Genomic DNA, 21897 nt, shown 5'->3' with positions numbered 1-21897 from the left:
GATGAGCTAATGCTCTAGTTTTGCAAGCATCAATCGATGATGGATGGATACCAGCTCTGCTCGCCACTTTTGCCGCTTCTAAAACAAGTTGCCGGGTGCCTCTAGATGAAGGTGTAACCTCTGGCACGGCGCTTGTAATGTGGGAGTCCTTTTCTAGTTTGAAGCTGGTCTGTTGGACGTCTGGAGATGGTGACAAAGACTAATAATAACAGCGCACGTGGTACAGAGCCCAGCAGCACATCAGCTATTAACACTACAGAGGCTTTCGGATCTGCATGGACAGCTTCGCCACGTGTGATTACAACAATAGTTTAACTCAACATCAAAAGGATCGCTCTTGACATCACAATATACAGAAAACAAAGGCTTCTTTTGTCCCTGAAGACTTAATTTCAGTTAACGGTTGCGGGCAATGAAGAACCATTTAACACCAAATGCTTCCTTACAGCTGTAATGTTTTATGTTAATTCTATCAACATGTTTGAATGGACATCCAGGAGGCAACATTCTTTCATAAGTTCCCCCTTTAGCTCCAACAGAATGTGCAAGTTGAAGTAACACGCGCGCAATCTTCCTATGAGATTAGCGCTTAATTATTTCCATCTGAAATTTCAATTTTGTATCAGAGTTGGAGAATGCATGTCAAATAACCTCATTCAATTCTTTCACTAGACTGTTGTTGATTGTTTTTCAATCTCTGACCCATTTCATCTTGCGCTGTATACTGTAGAGGTGTACAAATCTACAGTGAGGGCATTTCTATCCTGTACCCTACTTCGTATTTAGACATCGAACAAATACTTTTGTGAAAAAAGTTAGTGCTTAGGTACTGAGAGGCTCCGGTTACTTTGTAAAGACTTCCCTTCTGGTAAGATCAGATTGTCCACACAGCACGTTCACACTCTGAAGTTGTAACGGGATTAACAAAAATTGAAATAATCGCTCTCCCTGAAAGGTGTACCTATTTTCCTGCCCACTGAGCTGTTAACATTTGGCCCATGACTGGCACAATTTCAAAAGCTATGCATCTGTCCTTCGCTCCACCTTTGGAGGACATTTTCAAAGCCATCCCAGTGAGAGTTTTATTTTAATGGTGCGTCCCCTGGTTTGATCGCTTTTATTTCGTTGTTATTGAAATGAAGTGGATGTACTTTGAAATAACCTGTTGTGGATAGCGTTTGAAACGTGCAACTGACACGTCCTGATACCAACTGGATGCAGCCCATCTGGGACTTCTTGCAAATCAGCGGAACAATTCATGTTGCACTTTTACCCGTTCATCCGGCACTGCAATTACACCCCATTGTCCGCTCTAATTACATGGATCTTTTAAAAATCATTATGCAGATCAATGTATTTGCATCTGATAATACCTCTGGAGGCGTTCCCAGGCGGGTGGGGATGCAAAGAGCTGGAGGATATGTCACATTTCAATGTTATAGCCATCCTGCTCCCAGCTGGCAATGCAAATCAAGCTCAAACTAAACCTCAACTCCACTTTCACTAATTTCTCCACATTCCTTGCGATGCAAACTGTACCTTAAAATAAAAACAGAAAATGCTGGAAAATCTCAGCAGGTCTGGCAGCATCTGTGGGGAGAGAATAGAGCCAATGTTTCGAGTCTGGATGACCTTTGGCGCTGAGAGCGACGGGTCATCTAGACTCCAAACTTTGACTCTATTCTCTCCCCACAGATGTTGCCAGACCTGCTGAGATTTTCCAGCATTTTCTGTTCTTCTTTCAAACTCCAGCATCCGCAGTATTTTGCTTTTACCTTAAAATAGTTTGCTTGTGACTGGTTTGTTTAATATGTTGCGTTAAGCTGAATGTACATCAAGCGACCATTCTTACCGCGCTGTTAAATCTAGGAGGAACAGGCGTTAAACTATCCCACATCTGATATCGGGCTGTCAAATCAGTAAGTATTCCTGGCGCCTGGCATCATTACCACCAAGTAACGTTCAGATCCACATTTTTCAAATGTTGCTTTCGAGACATTTACATAGAAATAATCTTGCAGCAACATTTCAGCACGTTTTTCATGAGATGTGACTAGGATCAGGATTGCGGATGTTCTTGCACCCGATGTGCCTTGACTTCTCAGACTTGTCCTGGTCAGTTACCAAGATCTAGGGTCCGTTTAGTTGGTGCTCCGTAGCAACAAGGCAGGCGCTGTTTTTCATGGAACATACGTTAGTAAGTCGCACATCAGGACATATCCAGGACACGAAGACAATAATGAGGTGTTATTTCATGTTGGTCAAATTGGACGATGAATTGATCCAAAAAAAAACTTACAACTCAATAACGGTGCTGTAGGCAAGATTGTTTCATTCTGTAGGTTGGTATAACTAGTTTGCTAAGATCTTCTGCTGCCCACCTACCTGGGAAATATCATCAACAATAACATACTTCCCTACCTTTATATCTGATGCACTCACCTGATGAAGGAACAGCGCTGCTCCGAAAGCTCGTGATTCCAAATAAACCTGTTGGACTTTATTCTGGTGTGAGACTTCTTATTGTTTATATCTGTCCTTTTACATTTTGCGCTAAGATGCCCACCTGTGAAGGGTCATCCTGACTTGAAAAGTTGGCTCTGTTCTCTCTCCACAGGATTTTCTAGTTTTGTTTCAGATTCCAGCATCCGCTGTATTTTGCCTTTATCCACCTGTGCAATGATGGCTACTTAAAGTCGAGGTATTTCATTATTATGGAGGACAGATGTGACCATATGTCATTATCGGAAACTGTGTTCCCCATGTAGTTAGTGTTGGTCAGTTTATTTCGAGTTCTGTGTGTACAATTACGACCATTCTATTGGCACCATTCCACTCACCACTTCTTGAATGTTGATGTCTGATCCAACCTCAACAAGCATTGCCCACCTTGACAAACAGAGGAGGGAAATACCGCCTCACGAACAAACGGCTGCATTTTACATAACGCGAGGATATTTGTTGGTAGTTTTAATTGCAAATCCCATTCGGAAATGCAATCATATGAAAAAGTTACCCTATATGTTAATGAGAAATTGCTTTTCATGTGGATATTGTGATTCTGCAAAATGGATTCACTGAAGACCAGAAACTAAAAGTCAATGTAATCTTGGAGAATAAAAAACAAAGAAAATTACAGCACAGGAACAGGCATTTCGGCCCTCCAACTCTGCACCGACCATGCTGCCCGACTGAACTTAAACCCCCTACCTTTCCGGGGACCGTATCCCTCTATTCCCATCCGACTCATGTATTTGTCAAAATGCCCCTTAAAAGTCACTAAATGAATGTAGTAGGCTTTCCTCAAGAGATAATGTTGTCTTAGTGAGCCCCGCCTAAGAGCCACTGAGGTAATATCAAACATTTAATAAAATCATTTCTCTACTGTCCCGTTATATCATAGACTTTTTTTGTTACTGACGAATTTACTTTTAGCGGGTTGCAATGATCATTAAATCATAAAATCCCTATAGTCCAGAAAGAGGCCATTTGGCTCATTGAGTTTGCACCATCAACAATCCCACCCAGGCCCTATCCCCATAACCCCACGTATTTACTCTGCTAATCCCCCTGACACCAAGGGGGCAATTTAGCATGGCCAATCGACCTAACTCGCACATCTTTGGAATGGACTAAAGTCCTGAAATGGTTAATTTTTAAAGTTATTTTCCACAGACTTATTGTGAAATGTCCTGCCTTTTGGCAGTTTTAAGTGGCTCTGCCAGGGCAAAGGATTAGAATTCAATGTGAGTGCTGTCTTTAAATTGCTTTGACGCCAGGTGGGATTCAGACCTGACCTGTCCTGATGGCAGCTGATGGCTTGAAACACGCTGGAATCAATATTCACAGCGGGTGTCCTCTGCTGATAAGACTGTCCAAGACAATGTTCACTATCAAAGTCGACAGCTGAGATATTACACTATTAGCAATGTTGTTTTAAATAACTTTCTCAATCTCTTATTCTAGTTAATGAGTTTTACAGCACAGATACTATCTTGCGAGAAGAGAGAACCATTGCATACCAGCAGCACGCAAACCACTGTCGGAAATAATATTCAGATTTTGGAAGAAATTGTTCGGACATAGAGAAGGTACAAAACAGTATAGAGATAGTCCAGAGAGAATAGGTCATATCCTACAACTTAATCGCTGCAGAATAGTTTGCCGATCCCAGAGAAAAATCGTTAGTTACTCTATAGATGGGTTAGAAGAGTTATCTTGGTAATTACCATAAAGGGTGATTAATTACGCATTCAGGTGGACATTAATTAAAGTCTGTTCCCATCTATCTTGACAGACCGTTGTGTAATCTATAGCTGGTCTACTACTTTCTTTATCATAACTGATGGTATATAATTCACATATTTCTTTATAATACAAATGCCCAGTACCGCTTGAATGGCTGATATAGGTACTTATTTTCTGTATGTTTGCCAAAGGGATATAATAAATAGTGTATTGTATGGTCATTTCATTGATTCAAATGTTACAATCATATAATGTTTATAAATGTTTCATTCAGTGTTTGCGTAAAATGTTTGATCATTCTCAAGGCATCGTGTAGCAACAATGTAACCTTTAAACGGGACCAATGATACAAGCGTGTGAATGGCTCAATGTTCATACAGCAGCAGTCTGAGTTCTCCACGCCCAATTGAATATGAAAAGTGGTGTGTAATTTCTTGCTAAGTTTTGCAATCGCACGCAGAAGATATTTCTGTGATATTATGCCCCACAGCACACGGTGTACATTCCTGTCTAATATTACACAACCCAACGCCACGGAGCCGTGTAAGGATTGGACATTCAGCAGAGTTAAGGTTGTGCACCAATTATTGTCCGGGGCTTTGGGAGGTCGCTCTAACGCACGGGGCACTGGCAAATGTAGTCCACTTCCTCGTTACTTGACTAACTAGCAGCATTCAACAGAACTACGTCTCCCGAAATGCAGCGTGCTCTAATTTCCATGATGGCCGAATGGTGTAAGCCTGCAGGCAGAGTCAGAGGGGTGCTGTTAGATATCAGCGGGGTTCTGTATGACAGTGGGGAAGGAGGAGGGATTCCCATCACCGGCTCAACGGAAGCAGTGAAAAGGTGAGTGCTGGGGTGGTGCATTAGAAGGTCTGTTGGCTCAGCGGGGGAGGAGAACATCTCCTCGGCACCCCGTGACAGATGTTAGGTGACACGGCTTTGGTTCTTTGTCACATAAACAATGATCAAACATTAGTCTTGGGAGGATATTGGATATACTGCTAACCCTCTAGGGATGGTAAGCTGCCTCCACCTCTTTAGTGGTTTATTAGTGAACCATAAATATTGGGTCTGACAAGTGTAGTACAACCTTCCTTCTGCTGCAAATGCATTTCTTAACTGCACTTCTGTGAAATCAATGCATTTGCTACATTCCGAGAGATTTCCTTAAATGTCGCCACTTTTAGTGTATATTGAGATGGGAGTGCTTATGTAAAATCACCTGAACACAAAGTGTTATCCGCTTCTCATTGGAAACTTTCACAACTTTATGGTGGTTGAAACTAAAACAACAATTCCAAAGTTTAAAAAAAACTAGTCTGGTCAAATCCCAACAAGACAGCTACAATTCACTGAGTTTCAGAAAACTACTTTTATGTGACCTAAACGCTGATAGAAGGGGGGAAGTTGCGCATCCAGATCCGGCCTGTTAGACAGTTGGTCCTGGACAGTGGGTTAAGATAGGATTAGGTCAGCCAGAGAAAACCTCTTTCCTTTCCACCATCACCCCAACCCCTGCCCCAGTCAATGCAATACCATTATTTCTTTTTTTTTAAGATTGTACAATTGAATATAATTAATTTTTCAGGATTCTATCACCAAAGCTGTAAATTACAAATCTGTTTCTGTGAGACTTACTTTTTTTTTGTCAAACATCTTTGCTAAAGTAGTAACATTAGTTGAAGACTGTTCTCAATACATATCAATTCTGTGCTGTTTCTATTCCATAAAATCATAAGACCATAAGATATGGGAGTAAAATTAGGTTTTTCGGCTTATTGAATCTGCCTTGCCATTCAATCATGGTAGATAAGTTTTTCAACCCCATTCACCTGCTTTTCCCCCATAATCTTAGATCCCTTTACTAATCAAGAACCTATCTATTTTTGTTTAAATACACTCAATGACCTGGCCTCCTCCCACCTTCTGTGGCAATTAATTCAATAGATTTACTACCCTCTGGCTGAAGAAATTCCTCATCTCAGTTATAAAGGGTTGTCCCTTTACTCTGAGGTTATGTCCTCTGATCCTAGTCTCTCCTACTAATGGAAACATCTAAACTCTATACTCAATATCCCCCAAGGGTAGAATCAAAGCCGCAAGTTTTATAGAGGGAACATGCAAATAAATGGCGGGGTAAAGCAGAGCCATTAACCCTAAAAATCCTGCCCCATCTAATACAGTGGGACAAAATACACTGCTTACCCATTCTCTAACTTTATCATTTACTGGAGAAGCAACAAGTAAAGTGAAAAAATCCTGAACTGAATCCAGGAAACCCTCAAACTTCTGTCCAATTCCCAAAGGAGTGGAGTTCATTTAAATAACTATTTGGAGCTTGCTCTCAATAAGTAGAAATGTCTTCTTCATTTATGAATCTGTTTCATTTTTTCAGGTAGTCTGTGCAAGGTGGTGACATTCTGGGAGTAATTATTTCCTGATATCTGGCTTAAGGTTTTTCTGACGTCTTGCATGTATATCCTCTAGTTATAAGTAAGAAATCCCCAGTCTACTTCAGATAATTAAGCAAGGCAGATTAGAACTAAAAACTACATAGAAAAAGGGAGTTAATGCCCACTGCCTATACAATTAACTCCAGGGTGAGCTATCATTCTGGTCCCCTTCCCCCTGCGTCCTCTTCAGATCCTCAATATCTTCATCATGTGCAAGGATTTAAATTGCATGCTTTCCAGGTGTAAATTATATCTTGTATTCATCCACAGTTGCTCCATTTGAGCTTTAACAGAGAGGTATGTGAGAAAGAAAAATGCAGGCAACTGTTAAGGAAGTACTGCTACTGCATAAATGCAAGATCATAGTGAAGGCCTGTAATGTGCTTTCTCCAGTGGGCATGGATAACAGGCCAAAGGTCATCCAGTCATTGCTAAAGTAGAGATTGAACTTGATCAGATTACAGGAGTTTCTTTGGTAAAGTGGCACACTGCATGAATGTGTCCAAAGCTCTCTGGGGCTGAGATATCAAGTACCTGGGTCACCTAGACCTCTGAGTTTGTGCCTCAGCTATTAAGGTATGTCAGTGAAAAGCGAATGGTGCAGACCCAGTCTGCAGGTGCAGCAGGTGACCAAGAAGGCGAATGGAAAGTTGGCCTTCATAGCGAGGGGGATAGAATATAAAAGTAGGGAGGTCTTGCTGCAACTGTACAGGGTACTGATGAGGCCGCAGCTGGAGTACTGTGTGCAGTTTTGGTCACCGCGCTTGGCCTTGGAGGGAGTGCAGAGGAGGTTCACTAGGCTGATACCGGAGATGAGGGCGTTGGACTATGAAGAGAGACTAAATAGACTGGGTCTGTACTCGTTGGAGTTTCGAAGGATGAGGGGGGATCTTATAGAGACGTATAAGATAATGAAGGAGATGGATAGGGTAGAGGTAGAGAGATTCTTGCCGCTTAGAAAGGACAGCAGGACTAGAGGGCACAGCCTCAAGGTAAGGGGGGGCAGTTTAGATCAGAGTTGAGGAGGAACTTCTTCACTCAAAGGGTGGTGAATCTCTGGAATTCTCTGCCCGTTGAAGTGGTGGAGGCTACCTCGCTAAATATATTTAAGTCACAGGTAGATAGGTTTTTGATAGACAAGGGAATTAAGGGTTATGGGGAGAAAGCGGGAAAGTGGAACTGATCCACTTCAGATCGGCCATGATCATATTGAATGGCGGGGCAGGCTGGAAGGGCTAGATGGCCTACTCTTGCTCCTCTTTCTTATGTTCTTACAGCTCTAGGATATGATAATGCCTTTCTGTTTGCAAGTGGGCTGTTAACTATATCTGATGAGTATTCATTAATCTCATGCATCTATAGTTGCCAGGGATAGAGAGGATTGAATAATGGTATCTGTGCTCAATGCTGTATCCTTGATGGCAGTGATCTGATTGAGGAGCCTAGTGCAGCTTCAGGAGGAGATCTGGCCTGTAACCCATAGTCCAGGGGAGCCTCAACAACACTCAGAGGATGAGGAGGTTAGACCCATCCCACAGGGTCTATCAAAGAAGAATTTTCTATTTGGAGATAAGTGACAGACAATGCTGCACATACCTGCCACATTTTGCAGTAAAACCTAAGGCCCCCATGGACTGGGAGGACATGCCCACCAGTGTCCCTGCATTTTCTCTTGTCTGCAGTTCATTCCAGGGATCCACTGGGGATCTATGCAGCATCTCGTAGTTCTCAATACATCAGGAAGGTGACAGCTGTCCTCTGTAGTAAGACTCATCATTATGAGAACTTCACACTTGATGCAGCTAGCCTGACTGCTAGATTTTGGGTGTTTGCAGCAATCTCAGGTTTCAAAGAGTACAGGATGCAATTGATTGCACACATGTAGCTTTGAGACGTGATGGGGCAGTGGTTAGCACTGCTGCCTCACAGCGCTAGGGACCCAAGTTTGAATTCAGCCTAGGCTCACTGTCTGTGTAGAGTTTTCATTTCCCCCCCCCCCCCATGCCTGTGTGGGTTTCCTCCGGTGCTCCGGTTTCTTTCCACAGTCCAAAGATGTGCGGGTTAGGTTGATAGGCTGTGATAAGTTGCCTTTTAGAGTCATAGGGATCAGCAGGGTAAATACGTGGCATTGTGGGGATTGGGTCTGGGTGGAATTGTGGTCGGTGTAGACTCGATTGGGCAAATGACCTCCTTCTGCACTGTAATGATTCGGTGAGCGCGCCAAGGCAGCAGCCCCTGATGTATATTAACAGGAGAGAATTACTCTTCCTGAACATTCAACTGGTGTGTGATTATCCGAAGCACATCATGCATCTTTGTACCTTAGGAGTTTACAGGACTCAAACATCTTGAGCCATTCCCTGGTGCCTCACTTATTCAAAGGGCTGTCTGCTTGGGGATAAGAGATATCCACTCAAATGATGGCTCATGACACCCGTTTGTTGTCCTCTCAGTCACTTAGAGGAGAGATACAATGTGGTACATCATTGATCCATCACTGAACAACCCATTGGAATCCTGAAGATGTGCTTCTGATGCTCAGACACTCTGGTGGGGCTCTACAGTACTCTCCACAGAGAGTGTCCCTCACCACTGTGGTGCGTTGTTGTGTCCCTCACCACTGTGGTGCGTTGTTGTGTCCCTCACCACTGTGGTGCGTTGTTGTGTCCCTCACCACTGTGGTGCGTTGTTGTGTCCCTCACCACTGTGGTGCGTTGTTGTGTCCCTCACCACTGTGGTGCGTTGTTGTGTCCCTCACCACTGTGGTGCGTTGTTGTGTCCCTCACCACTGTGGTGCGTTGTTGTGTCCCTCACCACTGTGGTGCGTTGTTGTGTCCCTCACCACTGTGGTGCGTTGTTGTGTCCCTCACCACGGTTCCTTGGACACTGAAGGGCAGGAAGCTGAATTGGGAGATAAGGATCAGCTTTCACGTGACAATACCATTGAAGAAGACCTGTCCATGCCACACTGAGAACCACAAGATTCTAGAACTAAGACGCAGACAATGGGCCACAGCCACATTCCTCTGTCCCTTAGTGCCATGTCAGTGTACTGAAAGGTCTTTACAACCCGTAATATTGAGAGCAAGCCCAGAATTCAAACGTGCACATTCAACCCTCATCATTCACCAGTTACTAATCTTTAGAAAGATCAGCAGCAACCCTGTATCCATGCACTCTGGGAAGTGAGAGTCAGCACAACAGTGCAAATGCCACATCAAAAAACTAGATGCACCTATCATCACCTTAATGAGGAACCTTTTGCAGGCACTGAAATGTGCGCATGGTTGGCGAGACCATCGTGACTGTAGGTCTTGTGCTTTGGCACCACCAATGAAGATGGCCTTCTCATTTGGAGAGACAACTGCAGCTACATTTCCGAGGCTAGTGAGCACCTGTATCTCCGTGCTATCTTTAAGGAGTATAGTTGCTAACACTCTTACAGACACTTCCAGTTAAGAGTTTGACACATCTCCCTGACATAACACAAGCGTGGAGTAACTATCAAGAGCCAGCTACACATCACGTAATGTGAGGTTCACAGGGGAGGTGAACATTGAGTGACCGCATGGCTCACTCTCACTGTAAGAAGGCACAGATGTGTATATGCATGGCACTTTCAAACGACTGTACCATGCTCATGTACAGCAAATGTGCATAAAATATACCCTGATCGAACACCTGTGACCCAGAAGTATTTTCAAAGCTTCTTAGCTTTTCTAACCCTACTGTTATGTCTATGTGTGCCCCTGACATCTGCAGTAGAGGTGAAGCTTGCAGCGCCCTGTTGTCTTTAATGACTTTGGTGGGCATCCTCTAGATGGCTGAGACCTGAAGAGCCTTGGCCTATTTTGGTGTCCTGCTGTGAGACAGGTGAACCCTTTATTGGCCTGTACAGCTGGAGAGATGGGGTTCAGGGTGGAGGGAATTGGGTAAAGCTGGACACTCTCAGAATCACCTGGGTGGATGACCCCATGATCTCCAGTTGCTGGTCCTCCTCTATGTTGGTGCCCATGGGTTCCTGCCTGACTCCTGAGGAGAAGGAGCACCTGGAGGGTGGTCATGGTGCCCTGTCCCATCTCTTGCCTAGCCACTGATGGGATCCTACCAATGCGTATAGAATGGAGTGCAGATCTGTGCACAGATCCAACAGGATCTGCTGGACCCACTGTCCCATGGAGATCCTGAGGTGCTTGCGTGTCAGAACCATGATACCAGACAAATTGCAGATGGACACCTTCACCCTTTGCTCTATTTTGTTGACTGCCTCTTGCAACTCTAACAAATTTTCCACCGCCTGTTGCTGCATCTCTATCATGTGTCACATGGTCCTTCCCAGAGGCACACCATCTGACTCGGACACCGTGGGTGCCTTATCTCCAGCAATCCTCTGAGTGCCAGAGACCTGGGCTGTCATTGCTTTCACCCTGCTGTGGAGATATGTCAATGAGATGTTCCCCAGAGGTGTTCCTGAGCCTACTCTATAACTAATACCCAGTTGTGTGTTTGTCTCAGAGCTGGTGGAGGATGCAGGTGAATGCAGTGATGGATCTTCCTCAATTTGGATTCTCAGTTTCCTCCTCTGAGTTGGCAGCGAGGACACCGATTGCTCCTGTGGGCTGGGACCTGGGACCTGTGTTGCTTGTGCAGGTCTGTCTTCATCTTCTGCTGCCCATTGGAGAAGATAGACTTCAGCTCACGAGCAGGCCAAATATAACATTGCAAGTCACTTATTGAGAGTGTCAGGATGTGATCAACTCATGGAGGGTTCCACAGTACTAGCTTGCCTGGAGAGGCTACTCTCATTTTCCCCACATGGGCAATCTGAATCCTCACCTGCCAATTCAGCAGCATCCCCTCACCTTTGGTCAGCACCAGGGTGCTAGTTCTTAATGGAAGCTGGAATTCATCCAGACGCAGACACTTATTGCAGATGTGGTTGTATGGGATTGCAGTGCTCTCTGCAAATTTCTGCATGTTGCAGTTATGGCACGCCACCCACACTGCCAATCTGATATAACCTTGGCTCACTAATTAATTAGTCTATATCATTAATCAACTTAACATTGATTTTTAACCTTTTTTAATTGGTTACTTAGGGTGGAATCCTCCTTTTTGAGAATTAGGACATCATTAATGATGTACAGGTGAGTTCCTCTCCGAATCTCCTGGTGGGCCGTCAGCTGATTTGTCCACTAGCTGTCAGCTGGTGAGTTCAAAGGTCAGGGCGCCATATTTAAACCCAGCACACTTGTATCACTTTCTCCAGCCCCCCTGTCTTCACCAGACTATGCAGGACGTCAGCAACCCAGACTGGCAGCCTCAAGAAGAATTTTGTTCCTTTATTCAACCAACCTCCCACTCTGCCCATCGCCCATGCCCCACTTTGACCTCTACCCACCACATCTAGAGTTTTTCTGTATCTCCTGCCAGCAAACAATGTGGTATAAGAACTAGGAGCAGGAGTAGGCCATCTGGCCCCTCGAGCCTGCTGTGCCATTCAATAAGATCTTGGCTGACCTTTTCGTGGGCTCAGCTCCACTTACCCACCCGTTCACCATAACCCTTAATTCCTTTACTGTTCAAAAATGTGTCTATCCTTGCCTTAAAAACATTCAATGAGGTAGCCTTGTAGGGGCAGGGATTTCCACAGATTCACAATTCTTTGTGTGTATTCCCCAGACCCAGGCGCTGTACTCATCCAGGTGTGACACAGGAGGGTCCTTTGGTCCAGCTGTCCATCAGTCCTAAATGTGCTCCCCCTTATTTTGAGGCCATGCCCCCTAGTCTTAGTTTCACCCACCAATGGAAACAACTTCTCTGCTTCTATCTTATCTATTCCGTTCATAATCTTATATGTTTCTATAAGATCTCCCCTCATTCTTCTGAATTCCAATGAGTATGGCCCCTGTCTACTCAGTCTCTCCTCATAAGCCAACCCTCTCAACTTCAGAATCAACCTAGTGAATTTCCTCTGCACCCTCTCCAGTGCTAGTATATCATTCCTCAAGCAAGGAGACCAAAACTGTACACAGTTCTCCAGATATGGCCTCACCAGCACCTTATACAGCTGCAATAAAACCTTGCTCTTTTTAAACTCCATCTCTCTAGCAATAAAGGACAAAATTCCATTTGCCTTCTTAGTTACCTGCTGCACCAGCAAAACTCCTTGAGATTCCTGTACAAGGACATCCAGATCCCTCTACAGAGGTTAAGCTAACTGGCCTATAGTTACCAGCCTTTTGTCTACCTCACTTTTTTTAAACAGTGGCGTCACATTTGCCATTTTCCAATCTGTGAGAATCACCCCAGAGTCCAGCAAAGTTTGGTCAATTTACCACTAGTGCATTTGCTATTTCCCCTGCCATCTCTTTTCGTACCCTGGGATGCGTTCCATTGGAGTCTTGTCTACCTTTAGCTCCATTAGCTTGCCCAACACTACCTCTCTCGTGATAATGATAGTTTCTAGGTCCTCACCTGCCATAGCCTTCCTGTCATCAAGTTTGGCATGTTATTTGTGTTTTCCACTGTGAAATCTGAAATACCTGTTCAATGCCCCAGCCATTCTCACTTCCAGTTATTACATCCTACTTCTCATCCCCTAAAGGACCAATGTTTACTTTAGCCACTTTTTTTTGTTTTATATATTTGTAGAAACTTTTGCTGTTTTTATGTTGTGAGCTAGTTTACTCTCATAATCCATCTTATTTTTCTTTATAGCTTTTTTGTGTTTTTCTGTTGACCTTTAAAGATTATCCAATCCTTCAGTTTCCCAATAATCTTTGCCACTTTGTATATATTTTCTTTCAATTTGATACCCTCCTTTATTTCCTTAAATATCCATGGCTGATTATCTCTTTTTCTACAGTCCATCCTTATCACTGGTATATACTTTTTGTTGAGCACTGTGAAAAATCGCTTTGAAAATCCTCCATGTTCCTCAATTGTCCCACCATAAAGTTTTTGCTCCCAGGTTTACCTTAGCCGATGCCTCCCTCATCTCTTTGTAGCCTGCGTTGTTTAAGCACAGGACACTAGTATTGGATTTTACCTTCTCATGCTCCATCTGTGTTTTAAATTCAACCATACTGTGATCGCTGTGATACTGTGTATCCCTTTGATTCCTCCCCCCCCTTGTTTGTGAGCTTTTCATGCAGCCTTGTCAGGATGCAGCTTCCCTCCCCTCGGTCTTCCTTCTGCCTTGTGCTGTTCATCTTCATCTACCTCATTGTCTGTCTGCCCGCAATCGTGATTCCCCCCATCTCCCTCCCCTCCACATTGCCCCCTCTGTCTTCATCAGACTCCTCACACTCCGCTGTGGTCGAACTTCAGACCTTTATTGTGGTGACTGCGTGACCCCCACAGCACAGTGCTGTCCAGATAGACACTGGTGTGTGGCAGTAGGGGGAAGGAGACCCCTGTATTCCCCAGCCCCAGGCGCTGTACTCATCCAGGTGTGACACAGGAGGGTCCTTTGGTCCAGCTGTCCATCAGGACCAACTTGGCTTGGAGGTAGAGGGCAGGAACCAGTCTACTCTGGCAGAGTGTTGGTCAGTGCACCAGGAACAGCACAGCCCTACAGTGGGTAGCCTTTGTTAAACTCACCTTGAAGTCTCTTGCCAACTGAGGGCCGTCTTGTGCACTACTCTTTAGCACTCAGGTTTGACACCAACATGATTTTCTGCTCTTGTAACACATAATTGGAAGGCCTGACAGGACGTTGGTGGCCAGATGTTTTACTGAGTGTTCATAGGATGCAAATGAATGGAAATAGTGTTTGTTCCGCAAATCAGTGGAATAACGGACCCACCATTAACCTGCCTTTGGGAGAATTACAATGTCATTTTACACTGTATAGTTTCTGGCTAGCTGGCACTCAGCAGATTCTCTACATTCACGACCAAACCTGCCACAGGCGGGATAGGTAAGGTCCACCCTTACATGATAATTGTTTCTGCCTATAATGTACACTGTGCACTAAACACCTAATGAACTATTATATAACAACATCTCCTTCTCTGGTAATGTTCTGTGAACATTCTGTGCATTAATAGCCAGCATAAAACTATAATGAATTGTAGAAGTAGTTTATCCAACAATATTTGTGTCTGTGAGAGAGAGAGAGAGACAGAGAGACAGCTGATCGCTGAAGTTGCTGCAATAAGAAGCGTACATCGGAACTAGGAGTAGGCCATTCGGCCCTTCGAGCCTTCTCCACCAATCATTTTGACCATGGCTGATCATCAAATTCAATATCCTGATCCCTCCTTCTCCCTATAACCCTTGATCCCTTTAGCCCTAAGAGCTATATTTAATTTCTTCTTGAAATCACACAATGTTTTGGCCTCAACTACATTCTGTCGTAGTGAATTCCACACATTCACCACCCTCTGGGTGAAGAAATTTCTCTTTACCTTAGTTTTAAAATGTTTACCCCTTATCCTCAAACTAACGTATTGGTGAATATTCACACTGAGCATCAAAACAGCTTCTCAGTTCCTGTATACAAATGCCATGTGTAAGTGGTTTTGTGTAACTTCCTGCTGTGTTTTATATCTCGTGTTTATTAAAATTTAACTTTCTATTTTTCTTCAGTGTTGCTGGATCAGAATCCTTTAGCTCCCTCCCTAACAGCACCGTGAGTGTAAATACACCTCAGGGACAGGCAGCTCACCACCACCTTCTCAAGGGCAACTAGGATAGGATAATAAATGCTGGCCTAGCCAGTGACGCCCACATCCTATAAACGAATATTTAAAAAAAGATGTCCCACTGCAGAAACCTGAGCACTAATCAAGGCTGATTCCAGTGTAATAATGAGAGAGGGTTGGACGTTATCACATTGCTGGCTGTGGGACTTTGACGCTGTGCAAATTGGCTGCTGGTGTTTCATGCATTGCAATAGTTGTTACATTTCATTGACTGGAACATGTTTGGGCCATCCTATGGTCATGAAAGGCACGATCGAAATACAAATGCACATAAAAAAATGCAAAGTTTACAAAAATGCTCAATTACAGAAAAAACCTTGTTTCCCATCATTGCAATATTCTAGTACTTCGGTATGTAAGAGTGGAAGGTTTGAACTGATTACAGCATTAATCGCGGCCTTCTGCTCTAATTAGCTTAATCACCCTTTTTCTACCCACCATCCCCTGGCTCTGGCTTACAGCGTATTGGAATTTTCATTAGAGCTATTACTGTATTACTAATTGAAATGATTTTCACGTGAATTAGCAGTAGAAAGTGGTGTTTTTTTTTATCTGCTAAGCTCATTTTCAACATGGGTCATTTACGACATGTTCCCTTGGCCAATTAGCAAATTGGACTATAATTCATATTGTACAGTCAAAATTGAAGAAAGTTATCTTTAGTGTGTTTCATTGAAGCTTAATCTTGTAATTCTAGCTAAATTTTGGTTTTGGGGTATAATTGCTGCTATTGTTATCAAAAGGTTACTTATTAGTAAGGTGAAAATGCTCTGCTAAATTGCCATAGTTGTAATGCTGCTGGAGGATGTGATTTGTGCTCCTTTTTGGAGATTAGATTTCGAAAATACCTTTGAGTCTATTAAGCCGAACTTCTCCAAACACACCACTCATTTCCTTCATCCAGTTCAATACTATGTACAACACCAGCATCCATTTTAATTCTGTGAGTATTTTGTTTCTCAATCAGCAGTCGGGTTTTCCACATTTAATTCAATACACTGAAACCGAGTATGTAAAAAATAAATTGGCCTTTCCCATGCCTCCTCTTGGCCTTAACTATTTTGACTGGATTAAAAGTTTGGCACGGTGGCACAATGGTTAACACTGCTGCTTCACAATGCCAGGCATCTGGGTTTGATTCCCGGCTTGGGTGATTGTGGAGTTTGCACATTCTCCCTGTGTCTGCGTGGGTTTTCTCCAGGTGCTGTGGTTTGCTCCCACACTCCAAAGATGTGCGAGTTAGATTGACTGGCCATTGCTAAATTGCCCCTTAATTTCGGGGGACTAGTTAGGGTAAAATGCATGGGGTTATGGGGATAGAGCATGGGTGGGATTGTGGTCAGTGCAGACTCAATGGGCCAAATGGCCCATTGAGTCTGCACTGTAGGATTCTGCACTTCTTCTGCACTGTAGGATTCTACGTTTCTATGAAAAGCTGGGCTAAAGCTATCAAATGTGGTACAGTGGTTTAGAAAGTTCTGACAGAATTAACCAAGGGCCAAAGTTTACACTCAGTGCTGCTGCCACACCCCCCTCCCCCCCGCCAACAAACTCAGATGCAATGTCACACTTGGGTGGATAGGGCCTTGGGTGGGAAACTCACCCCTTCACATATTAAGGTGCTTAAGTGGCCACTTAATGGCCTGTTCCTGCCCAACCTCAATTTTTCAACAGGTGGCTGTGGGTTGGGTGGAAAACTGACATTTAAGCATTTCTCCATCTCGGGTGGTAAGTGGGAGGGGGCCCCTCAACCTGAAGGCCTCCTCAGAATTGGAGTGCTCGCTCCCTTGTCCCAGGTCGTTGGAGCTCCGGGAACCCCTTTACCCGAGCTACACCTCGACGCTGTAACTCCCTCCCCCTCTGGGCATTCACTACCTTCCTGCCCCCAGGAATCCTGAGACTTAACTTTTCAGAAATAGTAGATGAGATGGAAAGCTTCTTTGAAGCATATCTCCCCAACAGGAAAGCAGGAGTAAGGGGCACAATATCCTGTCACACAAATCTGAGCTTAGGCTCAGATCACAGGTCATTGTGTGTTCTGTTAACTACCTGTATAGAAGGCACTTTCGGACTACTGCTATCTGCGTATCAATTTAGCACAGTAAAAGATGTTGCAGGAACCTAAGGGTGGTGTGATTCATCAAGGGGTTTGAAGATGGGAGCAGGCATTTTTAAATCAAATACGTTGGATGTCAGGGAGACCATGCAGAAGGAGGCCATTCAGCCCATCGAGCCTGCACCAGCAACAATCTCATTCAGGCCATATCTCTGTAACCTCACCTATTTATTCTGCTAATCACCGTGTCACTAAAGAGTAATTTAGCACGGCCAGTCCACCTAACCTGCACATCTTCGGACTCTGGGAGGAAACTGGAGCACCCAGAGAAAAACCATGCAGACATGGGGACAACATGCAACCTCCACACAGACAGTTGCCCGAGACCAGAAGTGAACCCAGGTCCTTGGTGCTGTGAGGCAGCAGTGCTAACCACTGTGCCATCATACCAAATTAATTCATAATTGGAATAAATAATGATGCATCCAAGACTTGACATTTGATGGGCAGTCTGACAACACAATCTGAATGTTGAAGTTGGATGTTTCAGATTTTTAACTTGATTTATTATTTTCACACTTGTTGGTACACAGTAAAAGGTATTGTTTCTTGCATGCTATAAAGACAAAACATACTGTTCATACAGCAGAGGGGAGAGGGTTACAGCCATAGGTAGTACGTAGAGAAAGAACAACTTAATATGAGGTGGATCCATTCAAAATTCTGACAGCAGCAGGAAAGAAGCTGTTCTTGAGGTGGTTGGTATATGATCTCAGACTTTTGTGTCTTTTTCCCGACAGGAAAGGTGGAAGAGTATGTCTGGGGTGCGTGGGGCCTTTGATTATGCTGGGTTGCATTTCTGAGGCAGCAAGAAATGTAGTGGTTGGGAGACTGGTTTACGTGTTGGGCTGGCCTACATTCACGACCTTTTGTCGTTCCTTGCGGTCTTGGTCAGAGCAGGAGCCATACCAAGCTGAGATACATGCGAAAGGGTGCTTTCTATGGTGCATTTGTAAAAATTGGTGAGAGTAGTAGCGGATATGCTGAATTTCCTTAGTCTCTTGGGAAGGTAGACGCCTTGGTGGACTTGCTTAACTATAGCATCAGCGTCAATTGTACATCTGGTACCTGACTTCATGCTTGTTAGTGAAGTCAGCAGGCAATAACACGTGGGTGAGGAATTGAAGCGTTTAAGAACAGAACATTAAGAAATTTTGAGGTTACATCAGTAAATCAGTTGTTGGAGATAGGCCAGCTATGTTACCACAGATGGAGCAGAGCCAAGCAAAGACAGCTCAGTGGAGGAAAATCATTGGAAGAGTTTAGAATGGACCATTGTATTAAATGCAGCAAATGAAGCGCAGAATTCAAGGACAATGAGGGATTATACATCACAATTACAGAGGATGCCATTTATGAATTTGATTGGGGAAGTCTTGGTAATGCAAAAAGGGCAGAGGCTGCACTGAAAGGAGGTGGAGTGTTGTGCAGTTACCTCATGAAAACATATTTGGAGAGAAAAGAGATTGGAGATAAGGCAGCAGTTGGCAAGGATGGCTTGATGCTGACTTTTTTTGGTGGGGGAGGGAAGCAGATGTGACGATAGTAGTTTTAGTAGGGAGCTTGACCGTATCTGAGCAGAATGAGCTACCGATATTAGCTAGAGTAGGAGCAAGAGGGCTCATTGAGGAGAAATCAGAGGTGGTCAATAAAATGGAAGGGTGGTCTTAGAGAGATACATTTGGCAAGGGTGTGGTGGAGGGGTAAAACTTGGAAGGGAAACTGTAAAGTGATGTGAAATTGGGACCGGAATGGTTGGGAGACCAGGAAGAGGTGGGGTTGCAGGAGAGGAAAATAGGATAACTGCATGGATTGCTACATGGATGATTATCAGTCATAAAGATAAAAATATCTCTGCCCTTCGAACTTCCTGTTAGAGATGAGATTGGGGAGAGCGGAAGGAGTCCAGGGGGAATTTAGTTGTGGAGAAATGGATCTTTGCCCTCATCAATGACCTTTGAAGCGTAAGACATTTTAGCAGAGAAGAGCAATGGATGATAGTGGTGTTACAAACATACAAATTAAGAGCAGGGGTGGACCCCTCAAACCTGCTGCGTCATTAATTAACATCATGGCTGATCTGATTGTAACATCAACCCCACATTCCTGCCCAACCTTTCACCCCTTGTTAATCAAGAATCTTCCCAGCTCCATCTTAAAAATACCTAAAGACTCTGCTTCCACTGCCTTTGGAGAGAGAATGCACCCAAGACCCTCAGAGCAAAAAATTATTCTCATCTCTGTGACACTTAGTTCTAGATTCTCTGACAAGCGGAAACATTCTCTCCACATCAATTCTGTCAATATCCCTCAAAAACATAAAGGTTTTGATCAAATTGCCTCTTCTAAATTCAACTGGATATGAGCCTAGCCTGTCCAACCTTTCCCTGTCAGACAACGCACCCATTCCTGGTATTAGTCCAGAAAACCTTCTCTGAACTACTTCTAATGCATTTGCATCTTTCCTTAAATAAGGTGACAAATACTGTACACAATACTCCACATGATAGCATCAATATCCTGTACAACTGAAGCTTCTCTACTTTTGTAACCAATTTTGAGGGTGGGGAAAAAGAGGGAAGAACCTCAATGCCTGTGAGAGGGGGTGGGGGAACAAGGGAGATGCCAGTGAGGTGGGGGGGGGGGAAACAAGAGGAGAGGGCACCAAAGTGTGCAGTGGTATAGGGGAAAGGGAAGAGCCCTGTTGCCTGTGAGGGGGCCAGGGATGGGGGGAGGGGGGGTGGGAGAGCACCAATGCCTATGAGGTTGGGGGGGTGGGTAGTGGGCAGCAGGGGAAAGGGGAGAGCACAGATGCCTGCTGTAATGCCTTTACTATGTTTGGGGTTGTGGGTTTTAACAGAAAGAAAAGAATGTGGTTTGCACATGTAGATTCAAACAACACGTAACAGGTTTTATTGAAAAGTTGCTCTTTTACACTGCGTCAGAATACAAACTGAAGGTGAATTGGCAACCTAAGCACACACCCTAATGACATCACCATCAAATCATGTGAAAGCAACCTACAGTTCTAAAAATATATAACACCTGCGAGGTGGGGGTAAAGCCTGAGGGGACACAGAGAGAGGAGAGCCCCATTACCTGCAAGAAGGTCGGAGAGGGGAGTGCCCTGATCCTGCAAGGGCAGAGGGGGATTGTAGTGTCCTGAAAGAGCAGCGGAAGAGAATCCTGATGCCTGTGAGGGGGTTGAGGTAGAGGGGAGAAGGAAGAGCCCTGATGCCTGCAAAGAGTTGGGGTTTGCCCCGATGGAGGGTGAGGCGAAGGCCTTAAGTTTAACTTTGAGATCAGGCATCCTGATCTCAGATTCCCGGTGTTGCTGGTGTATTTGACGATGGGCGAGCCGTTGATGTCATCTATATGGATTTCAGTAAGGCGTTTGACAAAGTCCCTCACGGTAGGCTGGTAGAAAAGGTTAAGGCACATGGGATACAAGGACAGGTAGCTAGGTGGGTCGAAAACTGGCTGGGAAATAGGAGACAGAGTAGTTGTCGAGGGGACCTTTTCTGACTGGAGGCCAGTCACCAGTGGTGTGCCGCAGGGCTCAGTACTGGGACCTCTCCTCTTTGTTGTATATATAAACGACTTGGAAGAGGGTGTACGTGGCGTGATCAGCAAATTTGCAGATGACACCAAGATGGTAGGATTGGCAGATACTGAGGAGGACTGTCAGGTGACGCAGCAGGATATAGATAGGTTGGTATATTGGGCAGATAGATGGCAGATGGAATTTAATCCTGACAAATGCGAGGTGATGCATTTTGGAAGGAATAATGCAGGGAGGAGTTATGTGATAAAAGGTTGACCGATTAAGAGTATAGAGATACAGAGGGACCTGGGAATGCAGGTGCACAACTCTCTGAAGGTGTTGACACAGGTAGAGAAGGTTGTGAAGAAAGCTTATGGAATGCTAGCCTTTATAGGAAGGGGTATAGAGTATAAGAACTGCCGTCTAATGCTTCAGTTGTACAGTACGTTGATTCGACCGCATTTGGAGTACTGCATCCAGTTCTGGTCACCTTACTACCGGAAGGACGTGGAGACCCTGGAGAGGGTGCAGAGGAGGTTTACCAGGATGTTGCCTGGCATGGAAGGACTGAGTTACGAGGAAAGGTTGGAGAAACTGGGGCTCTTCTCCTTAGAAAGACGGAGATTAAGGGGGGATATGATAGAGGTATATAAAATACTGAAGGGTATAGATAGAGTAAACAGTGGTAGGCTTTTCCCTAGATTGTGGACAATTACGAGAGGTCACAATCTAAGGGTGAGGGGGGAGAAGTATAATTTGGATATGAGAGGAAGGTTTTTCACGCAGAGGGTCGTGGGGGTATGGAACGCGCTACCGAGTAGG

At 44.4% G+C, this 21897-nt stretch overlaps 1 protein-coding gene across 1 annotated transcript in view; it reads left to right on the top strand.

Annotated features, from left to right (window-relative positions):
* The first annotated feature begins 4930 nt into the window (after positions 1–4930).
* The window catches only part of lhpp (phospholysine phosphohistidine inorganic pyrophosphate phosphatase), a 142956-nt gene continuing 125989 nt past the window's right edge, over positions 4931–21897 (top strand). The window contains exon 1 of the mRNA XM_080205286.1: positions 4931–5094. Coding sequence (XP_080061412.1) covers positions 4946–5094 — 149 coding nt within the window. The 5' untranslated portion in view covers positions 4931–4945. The remainder of the gene's footprint in view (positions 5095–21897) is intronic.

This window comes from Carcharhinus amblyrhynchos, chromosome 17 (genome assembly GCF_965287045.1).
Source record: "Carcharhinus amblyrhynchos chromosome 17, sCarAmb.v2.hapA, whole genome shotgun sequence".
Lineage (NCBI taxonomy): Eukaryota > Metazoa > Chordata > Chondrichthyes > Carcharhiniformes > Carcharhinidae > Carcharhinus > Carcharhinus amblyrhynchos.
Note: the sequence above shows the minus strand (reverse complement) of the source record. Positions and strands in the feature narration are given on the sequence as shown.